The sequence below is a fragment of the Trichomycterus rosablanca genome, chromosome 18 (genome assembly GCF_030014385.1).
Source record: "Trichomycterus rosablanca isolate fTriRos1 chromosome 18, fTriRos1.hap1, whole genome shotgun sequence".
In the NCBI taxonomy this organism is placed as follows: domain Eukaryota; kingdom Metazoa; phylum Chordata; class Actinopteri; order Siluriformes; family Trichomycteridae; genus Trichomycterus; species Trichomycterus rosablanca.
Window position 1 is genome coordinate 5,570,358 of NC_086005.1, and position 27,406 is coordinate 5,597,763.

At 41.7% G+C, this 27,406-nt stretch overlaps 1 protein-coding gene across 1 annotated transcript in view; it reads left to right on the forward strand.

The window, feature by feature from the left end:
• The first annotated feature begins 367 nt into the window (after nt 1-367).
• ugcg (UDP-glucose ceramide glucosyltransferase) overlaps nt 368-27,406 on the forward strand; it is a 43,629-nt gene continuing 16,590 nt past the window's right edge. The window contains exons 1-2 of the mRNA XM_063014038.1: nt 368-481; nt 13,458-13,599. Coding sequence (XP_062870108.1) covers nt 384-481; nt 13,458-13,599 — 240 coding nt within the window. The 5' untranslated portion in view covers nt 368-383. The remainder of the gene's footprint in view (nt 482-13,457; nt 13,600-27,406) is intronic.

Here is a 27,406-nt window from a genome sequence, read left to right on the forward strand (position 1 = left end):
TGTAGTATACAGTGTGTAGTTATAATGGTGCACTATAGTGTGCAGTATGTTCAGGTGTAGTATACAGTGTGTAGTTATAATGGTGCACTATAGTGTGCAGTATGTTCAGGTGTAGTATACAGTGTGTAGTTATAATGGTGCACTATAGTGTGCAGTATGTTCAGGTGTAGTATACAGTGTGTAGTTATAATGGTGCACTATAGTGTGCAGTATGTTCAGGTGTAGTATGCATGCAAGTATGCAGCCTAGAGCAAAGCCCCGCCCACGTACGTTGGAGCCCCGCCCCTCTGTGCTAGTGCTGGACTTTAGTATCGGGGTTGCCGCACACACACGCGCACACACACACAAACCCAGCAGTGGTGTCAGTACATCACGGCACAGCCATGGCCTTGCTGGAGCTCGCTATGCAAGGCTTTGCCATCTTCGGATTTCTCTTATTTCTTGTCCTCTGGCTCATGCATTTCATGTCCATCATCTACGTGTAAGTAGCCGCGATGCTTTATGTTTTCTCCGCTGTAATTGCTATCTGTATCGTGGAAGTCTGCTGAGGTCCGGTATCAGCTGGGCTGCGTGTTTTACATTTTCTGTGTTATTTATTCTCGTTGTAGAATAACGGCATCCCTGTTCACCGCATATTATGGATATTCAGTGTAATACTTTAAATATGAAGTGTTTCTGTTTTTTTATTGAGTACAGCGTCTGCCGGACATAGCTAAGCTAGCTAGCTACGTTACATGGATGCGACTTAAACTGCATACTACCGTACTCAGTAGTATGTCGAATATCGTGTTTGGTACTAATTTAGCATACTAGTTAGTACGCTAGTATGCGGTGTACAGCCGTTGCTTATCTTGTCCAGCGACGTTGATTCTAACGACACCAAGCAGCTTGTGTATGAATTGTATTCGTTATTGCTTCTTACAAGTCGCCTTTCATTTACAAAGGACGTGTTTTGCTTTTATTTTACAATATTTAACTTAGTGATGTGCGATATGGGCTTACATATATCGCGATACTTTTGGGTTTTTAACCATGCTCAGTAAATATCGCGATATTTCGTTGCTCACACTAGAATATATAGTAGTTATATGGATAACATATATGGGTCCTGATAACCTGGGTTGGATGCTTGTCTCCTGTCACTGTCTGATTAGTTTTAAGTCATGCCAGTGTTATCTGGGTTTCCTTCAGGTACATTGGTTTCCTACCACCTCCCACCCTTATCTAAGGTAACCAATTACAATACTAGCATCTATTTGAGGGTTAAGGGCCTTGCTCAGGGGTCCAACAGTGGCAGCTTTTTGGCACTGGTGGGGTTTGAACCAGTGACCTTCCAAACACTAGTCCTTTTAACTGCTGAGCTTCCACTCCTCTTAATACAACCCACTGCCCACCTACATGACGGTAGGTAAATGGCCTGCTTTCATTTTCCCTAGATTAAGGGCCTTGCAATCGATAGCCCAGAGCCCTACCCACTGCGTTACAACTGCCCTAGGATACTTTATTAGGAACACCAGTACGCCTGCTCATTCTTGTAATCATCCAGTCAGTCATTCATGCATACAGTCTTACAGACCGAGTCAAGAGCTTCAGTTTATGTTCAGATCAAACATCAGATTGAGGAAACGATCATCTTAATGTTATTATACTTGACATGGTAGTGGTGCAAAACTGGCTGGTTTAAGTATGTCAGAAACTGCCGACCTTCTGGAACAGTCTCCGGAGAAAAACGTCCCGCAATCAGCAGTTCTGCAAGCGATAACACCTTGTTGATGAGACGCATCAAAAAAGAATGCTCGGACTGGTTTGGGGGAGAGCTGCTGTAACTTAAATGACCACTTTTTACAGCTGTGCCGATCAGGAAAAAAAAGCGGCTCGTTTACACTACATGCTGGAACATGAGGGAGGATAATATTCAGCTCCAGAACACATCAGGTTCCACTCATGTCAGTCAAGAATAAAAGGCTGCCTAAAGCAGTACAGCTGATTTGGAAATCTTTGCCTGGTCTGATGAGTCTTCGTTTCGGGTGTTATGTGCGCCATGCAGGGGTTTGGTCAGAATTTGTGTAAATACATGGACTCAACAGTTAAGCCCACATTTGATCTCAAATACCAAATTGAGCATTGTTTAAATGCTCCAGCATTAGTATGATTAGTGTCAGTTATAGTGTATGTTGTGTATATTGCAGTTTTGTGGGTGATGTGTCCCTCCCAGTATATATACTGTAATTACGGCCTTATAGAAAGCCATTAAGAAATTGATTGAGACACTTATCACCTACCATAATGTCTAATACCCAAAGTATATGATAGCCAAAAACCCTTTAAAACCCCAGAACAATAACAACAGAAATGTCTGAGCTTATATATTGTCTATCTTTATTATGTTGTTGTATTTCAGTTTCTGTATATGTTGAGTTTACGCTCACGCTTAATCTGTTTTAGGCTTAATGGGGGTATAAATTATAAACGACCACATATTTTTCTTCAGCCATAAGGACTGGAATGCTGGAATGCTATTATTAAATTACGTTGAGTGTTATCGGTGGGTGGCATTGTGGCACAGCCGGTACAGGTTTGATCATCCCCCTCCGGTCTGTCTGTGAGAAGTTTTGCCAGTCTGTGTGGGTTTCCTTTAGAGACTCCAGCAACCCCCCACTTTTAAAAATGTTCAAAAAGTGAATCGGCATCTCTGAAGTCTCTCTAGTTTATGTGAGCTACTGTGTAAATGTGTTGATTTGTGATGAGTAGAGATGGGACGATCGATCGGCTATGAATCGTATCGGCCGATTTTTAATCAAAATATGCTATCGGCGATCGGCGATATTTCCTAAAAGTAGCCGATCCGATCGTGTGATATATAAAGATCACGTTAAGTTAACAGCTCAGTGGATTGATCCAGACTTTGAGCTACGACGCGCCAACCATCACATCACCATTCATCAACAATCGTACAGAAACCACAGTGAAAGCTCTTCATGACCTAAAATAACATCATTAACGTTGTGCATCATACATACGATGTAATTTTGCTGATTGTAATATTTACTTTAAAAAGATAATTCAACCCGGTCACATCTGAGTGGATTCTATCAGCACGTTATATAAACTCCTGGTTCACTTTGGTAAATCGTAAGCGGTTCTTACTTGTGATGTAGATGAGAACAGAAAATGTTACAGAGCCAATCGGAGGCAAAAGTTTATTCATTACCAAATTCGTTAGTTCAGGATCATCTGCTGAACTTTTAGCTCCTTAGACGGAACGAGTGTGACGGTCGGTTACAGATCTGTGGTAATAGCAGTGTAATGAAGCTTTTTAATGAAGCTTTTTAATGTAAGAGAGTCACACAGAATGTTCTGTAGTAGCTGGTGTTTATTTAAAACCACGACATTTAATTAATAACAGTAAACACGGAGAGATAACTGAGAAGAGAAACTTACGCTTCACATAAAAACGAATCAACTCATGAATCAATGAATCACTTATAGCGATACTGTGAACAAAGCGTCTCTTCTAAGGGCACAAACACACACACACACGCGCGCTGCTCCGGTTTATCTTCACTGTGAGGCTCTTTTTAAGTTTATTTATTTTATTTACTGCTAAACCCCACCCCCCCCCCCCCCCCCCGATCGCAATCGGCTATCGGCCGATGTCCCTGAAAGGAGATCGCAGATCGGAATCGGTGCCAAAAACCCCGATCGTCCCATCTCTAGTGATGAGCAAACAAATACAGTACAAGCACCTCTGAATGGTGAAAAAACAACAAATTACATGTTTGGAGTGGCCTGGTTCTGTTGAGTTGCTGTATTAATATAGCTGTATTTAATGTAGCTGAGTTAAAGCAATAATGCATCTCTAGTGACATTTCATATAAGGATCTCAAACCATTTAGTGTGACATGCAAAAATAGAGGAAATGGGAAACAGGATACTCTATCACATTATTACAGTAAAATAGACTGATTAGCAGACAGATAAGAGTACCAGTCTTGTCATAGACTTGTTATGCACTTCTTGCCTCAACACTCCCTCAGCCAGCTTCATTAGCTAGATATGTTTTACCATCAGGCTTATGGTAGTTTCCACATAAGCTGAGCACTTGTTTGACACTGTTCCCTTCACTCCATGGGAAGTTTAGTTGTGTTTAGTTTTTTAATGATGGTATGTACGTACAGACTGGCCGTTTACTTAACATTTTGAATTTAGTTTGCAGAAAGATGAACTGATGTACTTCCTACACAGTCACTGTTTGTTTTAATCATCATGTGAAACTTGAGACCTGTTCATTTATTTAATGGGAAGCATCTTGGTCAGAACCACTTATCCAGACCACGCTGCTTAAATTAATTTAGCTTTAGCTTGTTTAGTTTCCCAAGCCAGTTCTTTAAATCTCGTGAGCAAGCCAGCGCTTTAAAACCTGCTCTTGTTTTATCCTTTCACACGTCATGAGAGACTTTGTCTTACATGAGGACACTGGTGACAGCTGAATTAATCATACATCTCATATATCAGGGCTCAGGCCAGAGTTTATTATTATGAGTCACATCATGACGTGCTGTTGTGAGTACAGTGTTAGGGTGAAAATTTACCTATTGTCAGCAGTGTGTGTGTGTGTGTACACATTCATGGATGGGTGTGTAGTGTGCGTGTGGGTGTGTACTTGTGTGCATGCTCATGTGATCCGCCTGCTCTGATTAGAACTGACTGTCGGAGCTTGGTGAACGTTCTGGACCTGGATTACCACACATGGTTGCTCCATTTGCTGCCTCGCTGCACTAATTTGGAAAAAACTGATTTTTGAAATCTAAGTTTCCTGCTTGTTTTATATTACAAACATGATCTAATACACAGTGTTTAAGCTTTATTTATCACCCAAAGGCTCAAGCTGTCCTGCTTTATCTGACTGTAATATGCTAAGAGTTAGGAAGACATGCCTAAAGATGCCCACTAAGTCTGATGTCTACCTGGCATTTGTTGCCTCAGATATATCATACATGTTATTGGACAGATTAACTACCTTTCAGACTACCTTCTCCATAAGCATAGGTCTGTGTGGCTGAAACTGGCTATAGTCACAGGACTAATAGGGTCACAGGAATTTTTCTTTTTAGAGAGCAGGGCCAATCAGCTCCCAGCTTCTAATGGCTTCTGCCGTATTCAGGCCTTGATTGGCAGTTATGATTAGTTTAAAAGAAATTTTATTGAGGCAATCGCCCTGCCTCAAAAAGTCACACATTGTATGGAAAGCCAGTTTAAAATCAAACATTTAAGCAAGGTCATGATCACAATAAATTTTAGGAGGACATGTCCTACCTATACTCAGATATGCTCAAAATTCCCCACAATATAATAAACATGTTCCTCTTACTAGCTTTGCATTATCTTAGGACCTGTCAGTGTTCCCATTACTTGTTGGTATGACAGGAATGTTTTAGAATAGCAGGGAACCCCCAGCCTGGTAGATTTGGTCTCCCACAATGTTTCATGCATGGCTACGGACTTGCATTTTGCTGTGAGATCTTGGGTGATTGTATTACAATACTAATTGTAACTATTGTAACAAAATTTAGTTCTCTAAATGTTCTAAAATATTAATAATTAATAATTGGGATTGGAAGTTAAAACATTTGTGTCTAAACTCTGGATCAAGTTCAGTTGCTTCGTGTAATTTTAAAGATATTTAAGATAATTGAAGATAAATTCTCTTCAATTTGGTTTTAAAGAGAAGGTCAGTGAACTTGAGTTTAATATCCACAAAATTATTGATCAGGTTAATGAATAGCTACAATAATAAAGGATCCTGCTTGTTCCTGTAATCCACTCTGTGGTCTTATTTGGCCCTCGTGCTGGTCATTCCTCTGCCATCGCCCTCCTCACTTCTGGTCATGAGGTCAGTCACATCAGTCTGGTGCTAAATGCTCTTGTATGATGTCGCTTGTGGGTTTGTTTAGCTGAGAAGGGGTTCAGGATCTGAGGAATGCCGTGTGGACACAGTAGGCCTCTTGTTGTCTATTTGTAGCAGTGGACAGAGTCCAGAGTTCATTCATACGAGCTTTTCTTCTGGGAATTTTCATCACTGATCTCAATTAGTTCATTAGAGAAAAACATTCCACTTGATTACTGGATCTGAACCCAGCCTGTACTGGTGCGCTCACAATCACAGTCACAGCGACTGCACTGAGTCTGAAGCAGAACAAAAGTTTCTCCTCAGTAAAAGAAAAGTAATCAGTTTGTCTCAGACTCGGTTCTCCTGTGCTGTTCAGACGACCGGACTGGTTCTAGAGTCAGGAGTGAAACGTGTCCGGCTTGACCTCAGTGTAGTTGGCAGCTGTGAAGGCGTTTGTGCTGCCCTGACAGGATATCGTGTTCCTTCTGTGCCGGGTGTCTGAAAGTCATGGGTTCGTTGTGTGTTGGGCAACTTAGATTTCTTAACATTAACTGATTTTGTGCCCCAGTTTACTTAATTATCATGACTTTCTAAACCAATTACTACAGGCTGTTAGCAAGGGCACTGTGGCAAAACCAGCATGTCACCATACCAGTGTATTTTCGCAATGGCATGGTGGTAGGGATGTTAGTGATTAACCACTTAACTGACAAAGCAGTCATTGTTTGATTAATGCTTCTGATTAAAAACTTAATTGATTTTACAACTAATGGTTAATTTAATTGAGAACAAACAAGAACAGCAAATTGAAACACAGCCTCATTCGTTAAGCAGCATGAGGAGTTTCTGATCCAAACAGGAAAACTTTTTATATCATTTAAATAATGAACCACAAACAGTAAAGTTGTTTTATGTCAGTGTGAAGTCTGAATGCATATTAGGCTTAGGATTGCCTCTATGTAAAACTCTGCTCATCATCTTTTATATATATGACACTGACATGGTGGTGGTGTGTTAGTGTGTGTTGTGCTGGTATGAGTGGATCAGACACAGCAGCGCTGCTGGAGTTTTTAAATATCGTGTCCACTCACTGTCCACTCTATTAGACACTCCTACCTAGTTGATCCACCTTGTAGATGTAAAGTCAGAGACGATCGCTCATCTATTGCTGCTGTTTGAGTCGATCATCTTTTAGACCTTCATCAGTGGTCACAGGACGCTGCCCACGAGGCGCTGTTGGCTGGATATTTTTGGTTGGTGGACTATTTTCAGTCCAGCAGTGACAGTGAGGTGTTTAAAAACTCCATCAGTGCTGTTGTGTCTGATCCACTCATACCAGCACAACACACACTAACACACCACCACCATGTCAGTGTCACTGCAGTGCTAAGAATGATCCACCACCTAAATAATACCTGCTCTGTGGTGGTCCTTTGGGGGTCCTGACCAGTCAGTAATTGTAGAACTGCAAAGTGCTTCTATATGGTAAGTGGAGCTGATAAAACGGACAGTGAGTGTAGAAACAAGGAGGTGGTTTTAATATTATGGCTGATCTGTGTATGTGTGTATATATATATACAGTATATATATATATATATATATATATATATACAGGGGTTGGACAAAATAACTGAAACACCTGGTTTTAGACCACAATAATTTATTAGTATGGTGTAGGGCCTCCTTTTGCGGCCAAATGACATATACAAGTCCTGCACAGTGGTCAGAGGGATTTTAAGCCATTCTTCTTGCAGGATAGTGGCCAGGTCACTACGTGATGCTGGTGGAGGAAAACGTTTCCTGACTCGCTTCTCCAAAACACCCCAAAGTGGCTCAATAATATTTAGATCTGGTGACTGTGCAGGCCATGGGAGATGTTCAACTTCACTTTCATGTTCATCAAACCAATCTTTCACCAGTCTTGCTGTGTGTATTGGTGCATTGTCATCCTGATACACGGCACCGCCTTCAGGATACAATGTTTGAACCATTGGATGCACATGGTCCTCCAGAATGGTTCGGTAGTCCTTGGCAGTGACGCGCCCATCTAGCACAAGTATTGGGCCAAGGGAATGCCATGATATGGCAGCCCAAACCATCACTGATCCACCCCCATGCTTCACTCTGGGCATGCAACAGTCTGGGTGGTACGCTTCTTTGGGGCTTCTCCACACCGTAACTCTCCCGGATGTGGGGAAAACAGTAAAGGTGGACTCATCAGAGAACAATACATGTTTCACATTGTCCACAGCCCAAGATTTGCGCTCCTTGCACCATTGAAACCGACGTTTGGCATTGGCACGAGTGACCAAAGGTTTGGCTATAGCAGCCCGGCCGTGTATATCGACCCTGTGGAGCTCCCGACGGACAGTTCTGGTGGAAACAGGAGAGTTGAGGTGCACATTTAATTCTGCCGTGATTTGGGCAGCCGTGGTTTTATGTTTTTTGGATACAATCCGGGTTAGCACCCGAACATCCCTTTCAGACAGCTTCCTCTTGCGTCCACAGTTAATCCTGTTGGATGTGGTTTGTCCTTCTTGGTGGTATGCTGACATTACCCTGGATACCGTGGCTCTTGATACATCACAAAGACTTGCTGTCTTGGTCACAGATGCGCCAGCAAGACGTGCACCAACAATTTGTCCTCTTTTGAACTCTGGTATGTCACCCATAATGTTGTGTGCATTGCAATATTTTGAGCAAAACTGTGCTCTTACCCTGCTAATTGAACCTTCACACTCTGCTCTTACTGGTGCAATGTGCAATTAATGAAGATTGGCCACCAGACTGGTCCAATTTAGCCATGAAACCTCCCACACTAAAATGACAGGTGTTTCAGTTATTTTGTCCAACCCCTGTATATATATATATATATATATATACACACACACTTGTTTCATATTAATTTCATATTAATTTCATGCTTTAACGCTACTTTATCCTAGTCAGGGTTGCAGTGGGTTTGGATGCCAGTCCACTGCAGGGCCTCGGCATCTGTGTAGACGGCAGTGCTACAATTTTAACTGAGATCTCAGCATTACTACCATTACAGATCACCATACCATGGTATTTGTTATGCATTAGGATCTGTTACACTGGTTACCATCATGTTCAGTCTCTTACAGATACAGGGATGCAGTTTCACCCATGACTACTGTGTGTTTACAATCCACCCCACTGTTTGATAGATAGCTAAAATACTCCTACCGTTCTAATATCAGTGAAAGCTCCAGGCTATCCGGTGTTTGATTTGGGCCGTTGCCAGACCCATTTTGGCGCCAGAATGGCACAGCCTTTAATACAGACTTAAAACCGTTTAGTACAGCAGTGAAGAAATCAAAACGCACTTCCTTTCCGCCTGCAGTGCGCCTTTCACTAAAATACAGATCTTATCAAGAGGATGAATGAATTCAGCCTGGTAAGAAATATTTCCCAGTCATAGATGTCATATGATACAGAGATCATGTGGCAGAAAGCAGGGCAGGGGTGACCCTGAGCCGGGGTTCGTCATTTCCTTTTCTGGAAATTGGTAAGACTTTCCATTCGTTTTCACACCCGTCTAGATGATAAGCTGATAACTGGAGGTTCTGACTTTCAGAAAATGAAATGACATTGAGTTGCTGTCATGTTCAAGCAGCTCGAATATTTTCTGAGCCATGTTTCAGCTGCAGAGCAGCTGGAGGGAAGATCTGAATGCCTGACACACACATTATCATGCCATGGGCTGACGGGAAGGAGCTCAAATTTTTTTCATACACTTGACCAAAGCAGCCAGACAGGAAACGTAGATTTGGAGCAGATTTGATTCAAGCGACTTTATTTTCTGCAATTTGTCTGTAAATGCTGAATGTAAAACACAGGAGCGTCTAACAGACTTGGAGTAAAAATGTAGTTTATTCCTAACCTGAAGTATTATGCTGTTATTTAGTGTTAGTTTTCTGTTTTGAGAGACATTTTTGCATTTGAACTGTGAAGTATTTTGTTATATACATTATAAAACCCTATACACCGATCAGCCATAACATTAAAACCACCTCCTTGTTTCTACACTCACTGTCCATTTTATCAGCTCCACTTACCATATAGAAACACTTTGTAGTTCTACAATTACTGACTGTAGTCCATCTGTTTCTCTGCATGCTTTGTTAGCCCGCTGTCATGCTGTTCTTCAATGGTCAGGACCCCCACAGGACCACCACAGAGCAGGTATTATTTAGGTGGTGGATCATTCTCAGCACTGCAGTGACACTGACATGGTGGTGGTGTGTTAGTGTGTGTTGTGCTGGTATGAGTGGATCATACTGCTGCTGCTGGAGTTTTTAAACACCTCACTGTCACTGCTGGACTGAGAATAGTCCACCAACCAAAAACATCCAGCCAACAGCGCCCCATGGGCAGCGTCCTGTGACCACTGATGAAGGTCTAGAAGATGACCAACTCAAACAGCAGCAATAGATGAGCGATCGTCTCTGACTTTACATCTACAAGGTGGACCCACCAGGTAGGAGTGTCTAATAGAGTGGACAGTGAGTGGACACGGTATTAATACACACTGACTATGGCCCTTGCTAAATGTGGAACTAAGCTTTGTGATGTGCACACTAAGGTTAGCAAGTCTTTAAGAGCATAAGTAAGGGTACGAGTAGGTATATGGGTCAGCTTTCTTCAGCAAAGACTACTATTTGCTAGAAGGTGGATTTGTATGAATCTGTTTTTAAGTTTTCTTCATCAGAGGTCTCGTTGTGCTCTCTATGCTGATATGCTGATACTGAATGGCAGCAGATAGGGAAGTGAAACTAGCTGGTGCATGTCTGAAAAGACCAGATGAAACCAGATCTACAGCCCAACCAGTTGGATCACCTTGCACGTTTGTGGTTGCTCTGCCTTTTTGTAGCTTTTTGACCCATAACATTCATAGCCAGTTAGGTTGCCGGTTCAAGCCCCGCCACCACCAAGTTGTCACTGTTGGGTCCCTGAGCAAGGCCCTTAACCCTCAATTGCTCATTGTGTAAGTCGCTTTGGATAAAAGCGTCTGCTAAATGCTGAAAATGAAAATGTAAAATAACCGTTCATATTGTACGAGCAGCCTGGCTTTTTAGCTGCTGAACTGAGCTCACCTGTCTGAGCGAAGTACAAACGTTTGAGTAAACATAAACATTAGGGATAAACACTAGACGTGACGTACCACTGTTCCACCTGTACCTTTCATTTACAGCAGTGTTTATCCGATTAATGTTCATAAAATGGGAAGTTTTCGGATTGTCTTTGTGGCAGTTGTATACGTGAACATTAAGACATTAAAGTTCTGGAAATATGTACACTGATCAGTGTCAGTGTCCACTCACTGTCCACTCTATTAGACACTCCTACCTGGTGGGTCCACCTTAAAGATGTAAAGTCAGAGACGATCGCTCATCTATTGCTGCTGTTTGAGTCAGTCATCTTCTAGACCTTCATCAGTGGTCACACGACACTGCCCATGGGGTGCTGTTGGCTGGATATTTTTGGTTGGTGGACTATTTTCAGTCCAGCAGTGACAGTGAGGTGTTTAAAAACTCCAGCAGTGCTGCTGTCTTTTCCACTCACACCAGCACAACACACACTAACACACCACCACCATGTCAGTGTCACGGCAGCGCTGAGAATGAGCCACCACCTGAATAATAATGGCTGTGTGGGGGTCCTGACCATTGAATAACAGCATGAAAGGAGGCTAACAAAGCATGCAGAGAAACAGATGGACTACAGTCAGTAATTGTAGAACTACAAAGTGCTTCTTTATGGTAAGTGGAGCTGATAAAATGGACAGTGAGTGTAGAAACAAGGAGGTGGTTTTAATGTTATGGCTGATCAGTGTATATATATGTATGTATGTGTGTGTGTGTACATATCTATTTTTTTTATTTTCATGGTTTACCACCACGTTATCCTGATCAGGGTTGTGGTGGTTTCCATTTCACCTTTAAATCCTATGCTTAAAAGATTTTTTTATTAGAGCCCAGATGGCAGAAGCTTCAGTACCAAAAGCTTTTGTATTTCTGTTGTGTTTAAAACTCTCAACCAGTACACACACTATTAGCGCTTATAGCACTGGGGTCTGGTGTCAGCTGACATGGCTTGACTTCACTTGTCCCCTTACTGAAAAGTGTTTAAATGTCAGTTCAAATGTTTGAATTATTCTGACTGCTTTATCAATATCCGGATTGGAAGTGGTCCCCCCCGAACAGTCCTAACAATAAAGATGAAAATATAAAATGGACCAAAATATAAAGACAGATACATAATACCTATTGTTGCCATTAAATGACACAAATGTGTTAAACATGGCGTTAAAATCCAAACAAACAAACAAACAAACAATAACTGGCATGACAGGGTTTTTTTTTAAATCCAGAACTAGTGTATCGATCTAGAAGTGACACCAGTGCTGTATGATTAATCTTCACCTAAGCTACTACTGAAGCTACAGGAAAAAAAAAAGAGTTAATCGAAACTAAACACAATGCTTGGATTAGGTGCGAGTACAATACAGGGCTATAAAGATTAGTTACTAAGCAATTAGTCAAGCCCCAAATAATACCATCGTGTTACTTAATAATAGACAATAGTTGAAATTCAAGTGGCTTTATTGTCATTTCAAACATTTCATACAATGTATACAAGAACATCGTGAAACGAAGCAACATTCCTTGAAAACCAGAGTGCAACACAGAACATGAGTCCTAACAACACAATACAGAACAGTACATACACAACAGTGTAATAACCACTTCCAGGAAATATTAAACACAGAGCTGATGAACACACAATAAGTATAAAGTATTTAAAGTAAGTCCACGAACAGGGCTAAAGGACAGTCTAGTGATAATCCAGTACACAGTACTGAGTGTATTTAAATAATAATAGAGAAATCATTCTAACAGACTCGTGTGTGACAATAACAACACTAAACAAACAAACAATAAACATAATTATACAAATTGTAAATAGTTTACTGTTAATTCTAGTGGCTGGATGGCTCGTTCTGGTGACAGTGGTGTTTTTAAAAGTCAAAAATCACTATTTTTAATTACAACTAAAACTTTCAGTACTGCTTGATTTCAGGAGTGTGGCGTTTGGTCATATATTGGGTCTGCGAATCAGTTATCTCCCTGTTGTATGGAAAATAGCTAATTCAGGCCTAAATTACAACCAGATTAACTAGATCTGTGTCAGTAATAAATACATCAATATTTATTATTAATTCAGTAAACTTGAAATAATGATAGTGGTGCACAGTCTACTCTACATAGGAGAGTGTTTCATCCTTTAGCGTTTTGCGATATAACCACGACTTTGTATAGCTGAATAACAGCTGGAATTGTAATTATTACAGGATGACGTGGCCTATGCTCCTAATCTAGCAGAGTTTTTTGTGGCTAAAATCTAAGACAAGATTTCATGTTTGCCTGTGACTGACGTGCCCATAGGCCATGATCTCTGTAGAGAAAATATGTCAACAGATATCACTCTTAAGCGCATGATTGGTTTTAATCTTGGTTAATCATTTTTTTTCCTCTCCTTACAGTCGCTTGCATCTCAATAAGAAGACCACTGACAAGCAGCCCTACAGCAAACTGCCAGGAGTCTCACTGTTAAAGCCATTAAAAGGAGTGGATCCAAATCTAGTAAACAACCTCGAGACCTTCTTTGAGCTGGATTACCCAAAGGTAACATTTTCCTACAGTGTTAAGAAGTAGTGCAACATTTTCAGTCTACAGTTTACCGTGAACCGACAAGCATAGTGTCTAATCGAGATATTAAACGAATCGCTGAGTTTTATATCAAGAGGTTTTCTACTTTAGTGATTAAACACAGCTCAACAGAGAAGCTGGCAGTCATGTAAAACAGTCAGATGAACATAAACGAGCAGAACCAGTTCAGCTTTCAGAATGCTGATTTTTTTTTAATATAAGATAAGACAATATCGTCTATTTCGATATAGATGTTGCGTTCCAATTAGATCCGACAGTTCGCCTTTCTCTTCTCCCAGTTTGTCTCTGTGCATGTTCACCTGCCCCGCCCCTCTCCCTCACTGTACACAACTTGCCCCTCCCCACCGCCAATTCTTTCTGCCCTCAGAACACGTTTGTGTAAGTAAAACTCCCATGATAGCATGGAGACGGTGGAGGAGCTGCTTAGTAAAAAGAATAATAATGGCTCAATTATTTGGAGATGGTTCGGATTCAAAGTATCAGATGAGCAGCAGAACAATGTATTCTGTAGAGAATTCCGAAAACAAGTCCAGACAAAAGGTTCCAGCTTCGTGTACCTTTGGTCATTCGTTTTTCACTTCAAATCCCAAAGTTGAAAAACAAGAAAACGAGTCGTTATTCGTTTAAAAAAACAATATTGAAAAACGGAAATACATACAAGCGCATGCACGCGCTGACATGCATGTATTTACTTCATATTTAAACAGTGTAAATCAAGCACAAGTGTTATAAACAGTAATAATAACGTAACTGTGCGTCTCCTGTTGTTCTGACTCTTGTGTTTGTATATGTGATGTGCATGTATAGATATTTGCTATATCTGTAAAAAAAACATTATGGGGAGTGATTCTGTACTGGATGTTGTACGTGGTCGTGTTAGTTTATACTGGATGATCGCCCGGCGTCCGAGACTCATTTATTTATTTATCTTCTATTATAGTATTTCTTGTTCTTGGCCAATAAACAACCAAAAATTAATACAATTGCATGAACTAACTCTGCAGTAAACAAGGAGCAAACAGCAATTAAACAACAAACAAAGCTGTTAAATAATAATAAAGTGCATGAAGCAGAACGCTGATTAAAATGCATTAAATGTTGTAATAGTTACACAGTAACATTAACGATTAGTTCTGCCTGTATTACAGAACTGAGTTCTATACAGTAAAAAAATAATAATGTAAATGTTGTGGCGACATATACATAATAATGTGTAAAGTCCAAACATGTGAGGGGGGTTTAACGAGAACGCTATATTTAATGTCACACAAGCTCAGTGCAAAACAACAGAAGAACACGAGCACAGACGGAAACGATAAAATCCGACACCTTCCCTACACACTCGCTCCCTGCGCCCTATAGTGCACTTAACATTTTTAAAGGGCCAGACAATATATTTGTAATTGCTATCCGGTATGTACCAGCATGCCTCTGAACGTTGAGGGAACGTTTGGCGGGGGAGAGCATTGAGGAAACGTTGAGGGGGAACGTTGAGGGAACGCTGAGGGAACGTTCGGGGGGGAACATTGAGGGAACGTTTGTGTGGAAACGTTCGTGAAGGAACATTGAGGGAACGTTCGTGGGGGAACGTTGGGGGAACGTTCGTGGGGGAACATTGGGGGAACGTTCGTGAGGGAACGTTGGGGGAACGTTCGTGTGGAAACGTTGGGGGAACGTTCGTGAAGGAACTTTGGGGGAACGTTCGGGGGGAACGTTCAGGGGGAACGTTGGGGGAACATTTGTGAAGGAACGTTTGTGTGGAAACGTTTGGGAGAACGTTCGTGAAGGAACGCTGAGGGAACGTTTGTGGGGGAACATTCGTGGGGGAACGTTGGGGGAACATTCGTGGGGGAACGTTGGGGGAACGTTCGTGGGGGAACGTTGAGGGAAAGTTCGGGGGGGAATGTGAGGGGGGAACGTTGAGGGAATGTTTAGGTAGATTGTTGGGAATGGTTGGGTGAATTGTTGAGGTAATGGTTGGGTGGGTGGATCGTTGAGAAAACGTTTGGGTTTTCAACAATTCACCCAACCATTCCCTCAACAATCCACCCAAACGTTCCCTCAACAATCCACCCAAACGTTCCCTCAACAATCCACCCAAACGTTCTCTCAACAATCCACCCAAACGTTCTCTCAACAATCCACCCAAACGTTCCCTCAACAATCCACCCAAACGTTCCCTCAACAATCCACCCAACCGTTCCCTGAACAATCCACCCAAATGTTCCCTGAACAATCCACCCAAACGTTCCCTCAACAATCCACCCAAACGTTCCCTCAACAATCCACCCAAATGTTCCCTGAACAATCCACCCAAACGTTCCCTGAACAATCCACCCAAACGTTCCCTCAACAATCCACCCAAACGTTCCCTCAACAATCCACCCAAACGTTCCCTCAACAATCCACCCAAACGTTCCCTCAACAACGTTCCCTCAACAATCCACCCAAACGTTCCCTCAACAATCCACCCAAACGTTCCCTCAACAATCCACCCAAACGTTCCCTCAACAATTCACCCAAACGTTCTCTCAACAATCCACCCAAACGTTCCCTCAACAATCCACCCAAACGTTCCCTCAACAATCCACCCAAACGTTCCCTCAACAATCCACCCAAACGTTCCCTCAACAATCCACCCAAACGTTCCCTCAACAATCCACCCAAACGTTCTCTCAACAATCCACCCAAACGTTCCCTCAACAACGTTTACATCACACGACAGGAGATACCTTAGAAACAACTTTCTTTTTCTTAGAATAGCTCTTTTTTTTTTTAAGTAAAAATTGTTCTTGTGTGAAGCTTCCCCAGCATGAATTTTAATAAAAGTGCCTGTAAAAAATTTGGAACATGTAGCTTTGTCTCAGAAGTGTCTTGTTGTTATTACCTTATGGGATAAAAAAATATCGAGATATATCGTATATCGCCGTTCAGCAAAAAAATATCGAGATATTATTTTTGATCCATATCACCCAGCCCTAACAAGGAGGATGGGGGTCCTTGCAGAGTCTGGTTCCTTTCAAGGTTTCCTCCTATAATTTTAAGGGAGTTTTTTTTTTCTTGGCCCTTGGTTTGCTCAACGGGTTTTTGGCCTGTCGGTCCTGGATTCTGTGAAGTTACTTTGAGACAATGGGTGTGTTCGAAAAGCTAGTGAGCTCTCTACATAGGCAGCATTTTACATCATCCTGTGCGCGCTCCCGAGAAGGAGGCTGTTCGAAATCCTAGATGCCTTAAAATCCACACTTCTGAGGCATCTTATTATTTCAATGTTATTTTGGCTCAAGAACGAGTGAGCATCGAACGCTGCCTTAGTGATCAAGACAATCCCAGCATTCATGGCTGACGGGGCGGAGAAACGAATGGAGTTATTTTCAAACGTAAATAAAATATTACTGATTTTTAACTTGTACCGAGTGTTTTTATTTGCAAGTTCGGGCTTGTCAGGAAATTTAACCGTTATCGGTACATGAAGGGAGATGTTATTGACGTTAGCGTGCTGTGCTACCTCAGTTTATTGGTTTTAATGGCGAGATGCTAAATGCTAAACGCGAAATGCTAAACCCGATGTTATCGCTATCTAAGTAGTGCGTTCGAATAACCTGCCTTATAAGTCACTAACTTATTAGAATCCTCTCTACTAAGTCAGCTGCCTATGTAGACAGTAAGACAGCAAGGCAGCTCCCTAGGTTTTCGAACACACCCAATGTCTACTGTGTCACTGTGTCACTTCTTTTGTTCTGTGCCCGTACATCACATTTTTATTGGATGGTTCAGTTAAGATTTATGTATGTTTATATAGCACTGAAGTTAAATGTTCCTGTGCCATCATTTGATGGCCGTTGCTGAGCAAACAGACCCAGTGGTGTCCTGCAAACATCATTAGCAAAGTTTCATCACTGCTGGGTTAAAGTGAAGAGGTAAGAACCAGAAGACAGAGTAGTATCATTGGTACTGACACAGGACATTGGAATGTTTACATTCTACTTTTTTTTGGGCACAGCCCATGTGTGTTTGGGTTGGGTAAGAGTCGCCAAATACTTGCTGACTTGGTAAACATTTCCTAAAGCGTTGCTCTTCATTATGCCCCGCCTGGATTCCCCTGTCAGGGTGTAAACCAATTTTAATTTGTTCATTTATATAGAGAAACAGAGTCATTGTGATCGCGAGTCCAGCGCCACCCAAAACAAGTCATGTACTCATAGCGTTCTTATTCTTAAGCTTTGTCTCACCTCTTAAAACAATGGCAGTAGGTGGATTGACTGTCCAGTAGGCTCCCTAGTGTAAGTGTGAATGACGGAATGGGTGTGTGGTGCCCTATAATTAGGGCCCTACCAAATTCACAGAAAAATGTGCTTGATTTCACGGACCTCGATTTTCAAGAATCACAGATTTCTCGGAGTTATAAAGAACAGTGCCTCATTTATGTCAGTCATTAAATTACACTCATAAATTGAATGATAGAATAAATGGAAGCTACAATACACAGCACAGCTCTACCTTAATGGTCGAATGTAAATTTAGAACATCCAGCCACGGTGCGAAGCTTCATGTTCTGTCTCAAAGACGAAAATTTTTGCATATTACACAGAAAAAGGCTCATTTCACAGCCGTGAGTTAGATAGGGCCTTACTTATAATGTACTGGTGCTTTCTTCAGGGTGTGTTCCCATCATGGGCCCAGTGTTCCCAGTACAGTCTTTTTTCTTTACTCCCAGCTCCCAAAAACATATCGATAAATGGATTAGCTACTCTTATTCAGCCTTGGCTGTAAATGCGTGGGCATATAATGCCCAGGAATGGATTGGTATTCTGTCCAGGGGAATCCTGCCTTATTTCTGTAATATAATAAATAATTATATATTTTATCATTTTACATTCCAATATAAGTCATTTATTATATAAAAAATACATAAATTACATGTTCAGGCTCATGATTCATGTACCAAGTCTCAGTATTCAGCAGGTTTCAGTTTCTTTTGATTTTATTAGGTATTTTTTGGTATTGTTATTAGATCAGATTTTTCTTGGCAGGCCTGTGGTAGCTTATTGTTTAAGGTACTGGACTAGTGATCAATAAACTGATGGTTCAAGCCCCATTTCTGCCAAGGTTCCACTGTTGGGTCCTCGAGCAAGGCCCTTAACCCTCAATTGCTTGCACTGTATTGCACTTAGGATAAAAGCGGCTGCTAAATGTAAAGTTTATATCATTTTAAACATTCCCTATATCCGACATGCATATTGAGGCATTGGCAGCTCAGGGCTAGTAATCAAAAGGTCACTGGTTCAAGTCCCATCACTGCCAAGTTGCCACTGTTGTGCCCTGAGCAAAGCCCTTAACCTGGATTGGTTTGCATTGTAATCAGCCACAATTGTAAGTTGCTTTGAATAAAAGTCTGCTAAATGCTCTATGTAAGACAGCTATTTAAATTCTCTGTGTAGTTAAAGCCCCGGTATTACCTGGTATTGTTTGCTGATTGGTATTATTAAAACTTGCTTAATAGCGGTCACACTCTCTGCTGTTGCAACAATGTGATGTACAATAATTAAAACATTCTCAGCTGGGTTAAACCACGTCGTAACTAATGTGACGGCTCAATGTTGGACTAAACCAGGCTTATTTTTAAGTCTGTACTGCTGCAGTTTTGGTTCTGCATCTCATGCCTGTGGGTTTGCAGCAGGCTTTACTTTGCCTTTACTTTACAGAGATTTGAATAGGTGGGGGACAAAAGATTTTCCTTGCAAATGCTTGAGTTTATCTGTCCTCTGCTTCCAGTCACTTCTTTCTCTTCATTTCAAAGGACTTTAAAACCCAAATTAAACCTGTACTTGAACTCGACTTTGATCAAAGTTCCAGGCATATTGAGAATGACGGAGAGCTTAGAGAGCTTATTGCATTCTTATCTCAGTAGCCGAGCGTTAGAAAACATGATTACAGTGCAGTGCAACATGCAACATTTAGATTTTTAAGCCCTCGTTCAAGTCTGGGGATATGTTGCTGGCACACATGTGGTAAATGTTGTCTAATGGGGTGTAATGCCTCGCCACTGAGGCACCAGGTGAAGCTCCATACCTGCAAGAATTGAAAAAGGAATTCAGTTAGAACAATACTATGGCTAAAAAGCCGCAAACAACAGGGGTAACCAGAAAAATAAAAGCAGTGGCCAAAATAACAGAAACAAACAGTAACAAACAAAAGTCACAAGAACATCCACAGCCTGCAACGGAGAAAGTGGATAGAAAAATAATAATGTAAAAATGAGAACTGGTTGTCACAGTATGGCAAGCTGCTCCATTAAGAGGAGTCTGGATCAGCTTCTTCATCCTGGTGGTGCTATCGTGATGGCCCCAGCTGAGTTCCCAGGAAAAAGGAGTGTCGACATCTGCGCTGGTGGATACCAGGACCAGATCAACCTCAGCTAAGACAAAGCAGGTTACCAACAGAGGAGCTGGGAACACTGTGAGGAAAAAACGTGATCAATAGAAACACCCACCTGGAGTGAATTAACGCTCAGTGAGGCGCAGGTGATGGTCAGTTAAGAGGAATCTACATATCGCTAATTGGTGTCTCTCTTATTCTATCAATTATATTTGTTTAAATTATGCTGTACAACAGTGCAGTGCAAGTTTTAAAAAGGTCTCTGGTCTCTTTCAGCACCCCACACTCATGAACATAGACAGAAACAAGTGATCTGGACCACTGACATCCATTTAATAATGAGAAGGAGTTCACTGTAATAACCAGAATTGTACTAGCATTCTGCTGCTGTCAGCAGGTACATTTTAGAGAGAACGCTGACGAGAGGGACTGAATTTGTTTAGATTTTAAGTTTTAAAACAGCTGCCCAAATCAGGGACTGTACCTTTTAAACCTGAACTGCATGTATAGATCTGTACCTACAGACTGAACGGTGCATGAGGTGTGTAGTGTTCTATTCCCCTAAGGAGGGTTTTTTTTCCTTCATTTTACACCCGTCAAGCAGTCACTCATGCACATTTCACAAGGATTCCCAAGACCTCGGCTTCCCCCTCCTCCCCGTTCTACTCCTACTCTTCCTCCTCCTGTTTCTACAGCTGATCTGATGACTGCTGGGAAGGGAGGGAGTGGAGGATAGTGGAGTGTGTCTGATGCCTATCGTTCCAGCCGGTTGGCTTCATGAAGGCGAGTCTGCGGGCACTGCTGAGTTTCTCATGTACTTTTAATACACACTCATGCCGGTGGAGTGGTGTAATAAACTCCTCTCCCAAACTCCTCTCCCAAAAAGATGATTTCCTCTTTTAAAGGTTACGAGAGGTCTGGGTTTCCTGGAATCGCTAGGCACAATTCAACAACACACATTGGACAGGATGCCGGTTCTCTTGACGGTTCACATCCTGCTTTCCTGTTGGCTTTTTGCATAATTTTTAAACCCTCTGACTAGGATGTTTAGAGACCTGGTTGGTAATGATTCAATTGAATCCCCTTGTTTAGGAGTAGCTGTGATATGATCTCTATTATAAGCCAGTGTTTTTTATACTGTTTTGTCTTAGGAAATAAATGTATCACCAGTTTGCTGCTCCTAACAGTCACACAAGCTATCCGGATTTTAGGCTGATTTAAGATAATCCTGTGGTGTGGGGTATACAATCCAGTCTTATCCCCGCTAATTTACAAGTTCACTCTGTGAATCTGCTCCCATTCTAAATCATCAATGTTAACTTACCACCCTGTAGTGTGTGGGAAACACTGTGTCTTATAATTATTGGAAGCCAAGCTTAATCAGCATTTAGGGAAAAGGACTGAGTCTCTTCCTGCTGCAGATGCGATATGTGATCTCTGGGAGTGGTCCGGTGCCTGTACGAGTGGGGGGATGGAGACACATGAAGCTTAGCTTGGCTTTCCATACGTGATATGGCTCTGTGGGGGAACTCAACACTGGCAGGTGATAAAAAGTGGCCGCAGACTGGACATGTCTCGTTGCAGACATGTGCTGACCTGGCTTCCACTGTTGAGCTTGTCAATCCTCAAATTCCTTAATAATTTAAGACTGAAAACAGTGATATAATACAAGACCTATTAAACTAGCATAAAACACCGATTGCTGCCGTGAATATTATAAATGTGACAACATGGTATTATAAAAATAAACATGGCGCAGTGGTAAAATACGCTAGCACACCAGAGCTAAATACATCGTATCGAATCTCAGCTCTGCCATACGGCTAGGCTGGGTGGCTACATGAAGAACAACAGGGTGGGACAAGTCGGACCAGGGTTCCTCAGAACTGGTGCAATTACGACCTCTGCTGGCTGATTGATGGCACCTGCGCAGTAGTGAGTAGAGGAATAATGTGATCAGGGTGTGGCTCTCCGTACACAAGGCTGAACCACATATGAACTCGCCTCAGTACTACGCACATGTCGGAGGGGGCGTGTGTCAGTTGCAAAGCTCCTCAGTCAGCAGTGGAGGGTTGTATCGTAGAGGTGAAGCGTAACACAATCAGGGCAATTGGGTACGACTAAATTAGGGGAGAAAAAATTGGAGGAAAAGAGAAAAAAAAATAAACAATCAAACAAATCCTTGATGCATCCATGGTGTCGTCATAGTGAAATATTACTGTAGAATTGTGCTGTATTGATATCGTCAGTTACAAACACTAGATTTAACTGATTATTTCTTCCGGCAGATCATTCATCTGCTTATCTGTTGTGGCCTAGTGGTTAAGGCACTGGACTAGTAATCAGAAGGTCACTGGTTCAAGCCCCTCCACTGCCAGGTTGCTGCCTTGACCCTCAATTGCTTAGACTGTATATCGTCACAGTACTGTTGTCACTATGGATAAAGGTGTCAGCTAAACGCCGAAAATGTAAATGTCGGCAAGGTTTTTGCTCTAAATGCCCTTCCTGATGTAACTCTCCGATTTATCCGGGCTTGGGACCAGAACTAGGGCTGCACTGATATGTGTCCCCTAAATGGCTAGGTTCACATAACACTATGCACATTTTGTATTTGGCTCTTCATTACACCACACCAGCTCACTAAACACTAGATTTTACTAAAGACCCAAAACCAACTTCAACGGTTTCTGTGGAATTGGGTCACTTTATACTGTCACACCACCTAAGTACCTATTATTTATATTAGTACTTTAAATCAGTAAAATAAATCTAGCAGCATGCATGAAATGTATTTTATACCATAGTGTTTAGTTCCCCATGTATTAGTGGGCCTGTCCCTGCCCGATCAGGTTTAAGCTCACATAATCATGGCTTTGATGTTTCTGCATAACTTGCTCACAGCTTTCACAGTCACAGAGGCTTTGATTTTCTTCTGAACAGGCTGAACAGAAAACATGTTGCTATGTGGCTTCTATGATTACAAAGGGGAAATGAATCTACTTTCAGAACGGTACTTTCCTTAAAATAAACTCAGACTGCCTGGTGTGGCCGTTGATCTTTTTATTTGTCCATGCTCTCAGATCTGAAGGTCTTTTACATGAGCTGGACTATGCAAAATAATTAAAAGAAAATTATTCCATGATTTAATATTCTGACTGACCGGCTAAGTAATGGTCAGTTAATGAAGTCTTGTGTCCATCTGACTCCAGTCTGACCTGTTTTTACAGAGCTGTAGACTGAGCTTAAAGACTCACAGCTATTTATTAGCTAATAAATGAACTGATATGATGTTTTATTTAAAAACAGACATTTATGATTTATAAACCATAAACACGTCATGGATCAGATGAGTTTCTTAAAAATCATTATGTAAGGCTGATAATCTGGTATGCTGTCAGCACTGATGTCCTCTGGGTGTTTGTTGTGAAATCGTACGATCTATGAACTGTAATAGTCCTGGCTGAGGTGTAGGTGTGATGTCATTTCCGGATGCACCTTTGGAAATACTGCTGCGTCATTTTGCCGTTTAAGGTAACGGCCTGTGCTTTCATTTCTAATTATAGTGAAGCTGATTTACTGTAGTGATTCATTTTATCTGAGTCATGGCATCAGTATCGGATGACTTGCTCAGGTACTGTTTGAGGAATGTACCACATTTCTGAAAGATGATTCAAGATGCTTTCTGCTACCGTGACATCATCCTGATTTAAGCATCGTGACATGTTCAGTGTTTTTTTTGTTGTATTTCTTTTTTTCTACACAGATGTTGAAACCTTGTGTTGGCACGGAACAGGATTTTAAAATTTGGCCTCTCAAGCACTTGTGGCTTAGCAGTTAAGGTACTGGACTAGTGATCAGAAGGTTGCTGGTTTAATTCCCACTATCACCAAGTTGTCACTGTTGGCCCCTAAGCCTCTATTGTTTGCATGGTATTCAGTCATAACTGTAAGTCACTGGATAAAAATGCCTGTAAATTCCATAAATGTAAATGTAGCATTAACACAGCCTTGCGTCACCTACACTTTATTTCATTTTCCTTATTTTATCAAATGCTATGTCCTGCTCAGGGTCAAGTTAGGTCCTGGACCCAAGGCTGAAATACCCTGAATAGGGCACCAATCCATAACAGGGCTTCATCTCCCCATCCAGACATAGACAACTGACCTGCTGATAATGTAAATAGACCACAGCGCCACTGGAATGCCCAACTAAAGCTTCATTGTTATTTTTTTGTGATACAGCTTTTGTTTGAAGTGTTTGAGTGGCATGGCAGTAAATTTTACTAGCCCACTACTGCTGGGATTCAGAGTTTAAATCCACAGTGGTGCTATCTGCCGGTCGGGCAACTATATACAGACAATTGGCAGTGTCCGAGGTGGGAAGGGATGGCTGGGACCCAGCGATTGGTGGATTGGTGTCCTGTCCCTGGTGTGTTGGACCTATCGAAAACCTGACCAGGATAAAGCGGGGTGACTCGGAGACATCAGAGTTTTACTCCTGAACTGATTTTGTTCATTTTGATTTTTTCAGTGATGTAATAGCACAGAAGGGCTGATTTATAAGTGAAGCTGGAGTAACCCTGATACATGTACCATAACCTATCTGGCCTGCATTTCTCTTCTCTGAAATTGCGTTTGTGGTTAATAATGGAATTTTTTTTTAAAAAGCTCTTGCATTATACAACATCAGAGCACTCAACACTAAAATGTGGAAGCGCTCGGCTTGTGCTTCGGACAAAACAATGACCACATGTTCGTGCACAATTTAAGCTTTTTATTCTGCACCCACACCGCTAAGTCACTGATGTGGCTCCAGGTTTGATTCTTCTCAGTGTGAAGCACCAGCCGCCTGATTGTATGTCTTTAAGTTCCAGTTAGACACTAATGCAGTCTGCTGTATTATCTTTGCATGTTAATTTTTTGTAAGTATAAAGGACTTATTTTTGAGGCCTGGAAGAACACGAGCATGATTTTGTTTAGTTTACTTGTAACTTGCATTGCTTATCGACATGTAATGACCATTTACAACATAAGAATAAAGTAAAGCCAAACTTTTGAATTTGGTGCTTTAATGGCTAACTCTTTTATATTTTATATATGAAATAAATCGTTAGAACAAAAACACATGCTAGACAGCATTTCTAAAACTGTGAAGGATGAGCAAATTTTGTGGGACGGCTGCGGATTTAAAGATTCAAATGTACTTATCCCTTACAAACACGACTGTTCCCTTTGACACAAACGTGCCTGTGACATTAAAGCTTGGTTGTTTTTTATGTTACATAAATGAATTTGTATTCATTATTAGTTCATGTTTCTCTATTTGTTGACTTGCTTTACTGGAATCTTATTTAACTGGACATTACACTTCAGCTGGTTTCGCCTTCCTTTTAGATTAATATACTAATTCTATCACAGTAGCAACGAGGAACAGGAAGAGCACTTTGTGCTTGCTTCTCTCTCTCTGCGTGTGTGTGTGTGTGTGTGTGTGTGTGTGTGTGTGTGTGTGTGTGTGTGAGCGTGAGCGCACTAGAGCATGAGGGTTCTGTCTTAAAGCACAAAGGTTACTGTGGATCACTTTGGTGAGCTGCAGGTGTTTTGCATCTTTTTTTGCATGCTTGTCTGTCTGTGAGTGTATGTGTTTGTGTGTAATCGATCACTTAATTCATACCAATTTCATATCAATCATGGATAAACAAACTCCTTGTGTTGTTATAAGCTGTTAAATTTGACACAAGATGATAAATGTTGTTAAAATCCTTCTGGGTTAATTTTCCCCTCTTACTAAAACCGAACAACAGAATATAGGTCAACATAAAACTGAAGCTCTGGAACACTAAACTACGATGATGCTCTGGTTTTTGTAAAACTGCTTGGTGGTTTTTTGATGCAGGATGTGGGATTTTGGTGGGCAGATTCATCGAACCCAGAGACATGAGCACTGGTGAAACCTGAGCATTTTGATTACAGTTATTTGGTTAAAGAATTTTATACTGAGTTCTTATGCCACTGAGGCTGAAGTGGGAGTAACAAAAGTAAATTTTCTTTCCACATCTAGATTTTTGGTGACGTCTTTTTTTCTGTTTGACTGGAACGGGATTTTCTGTGATGATCAAACATAACCCAGATCTGAACATGCCAGTCAGTACTGCACTGCATCGGCCTTCCCCTGCTTCATGCTGCTTCCTGTTAGATTTGCTTACACCAGACTAATGTCCACCAGGACAAAATCACAACAAAAAAAAGGAAACAAAATAAGCCGTTTCATGTATTGAGATTTAGTATTTAGTTTAATAGCATTTCAGATAAGGTTTTTTTTTTTTGGCATTTTCCCCCCCAATTTTCCTCCCAGTCTAGTCATATCCAATTACCCAATTGCATTACGCTTCCTCTGTACTGATGCTGATCTCCACTTCTGATTGAGCAGAGCAAGACTGACACACGCCCCCTCCGACACATGTGCAGTACCGACTGCATCTTTTCACCTGCACGAGGCGAGTTCATATGCGGATCAGCTTTGTGTATGGAGAGCCACACCCTGATCAGCGCATTATTCCCTGACTGTGCTGGCAGCATTATTCAGCCAGCAGAGGTCATAATTGCATCAGTTATGAGGTCCCGTCTGGCTTTCACCCTGTATGAACAACAAGCCAATCGTTGTTCATGTAGCCGCCCAGCCCAGACGAGTTCGAAATGTCAGCTCTGGTGTGCTAGCGTGTTTTGCTTAAGTGGTGCTGCTATCTATTATACAACCCAGCACAGCTGAGATCTGGGTTTGAATCTCAGCAGGTGCTGTCAATCTGCCGGTCGGGCATCTACACAATTATGATTGGCTATGTCCGAGCGGGGGTATGTGACTGAAGCCCTTCAATGGATTGGCACCTTGTCCAGGGTGTTCCTGTTTGTTCCTGGTGGAACCAGACATGCCATGGCACTGACCAGGATATGGCTGTGATGAAAATGAAATGTCAACACTACAAATGCTTGTAAACTAGTTACTTACAAATAAATAGCATTGCTTGTATTCTGGATGGCAGCACGTGGCTCTCCGCACTCGGTCCTGCCCTCTGTCAGACCACTAAGGCAGCTTGGTACAAAAATAACAGTGATGGTGTCTGTCTGGCAGAAAAACTGCTGTTATTGACTTTCACTTCTCCCCTTCACTTGTCTGCTGATGAGCTGGTGAGGTTCCCTGTCTGATCCCTGTACAGTTTTCTTATCCCTGAAGCAGAAACCGAACTGAAAGGCCGAAGCTCTCCAGCCCTCCCACTCTTTCAGCACGGCTCTGTTGCTCTGCCCTGGAACATTGTGTAGCCTGTGCCCCCGGTCATGCAGAAAAAAGGGCTTTTGTCTCACTCTTCCCAGGTTCCCCAGCATAACCATGGCAA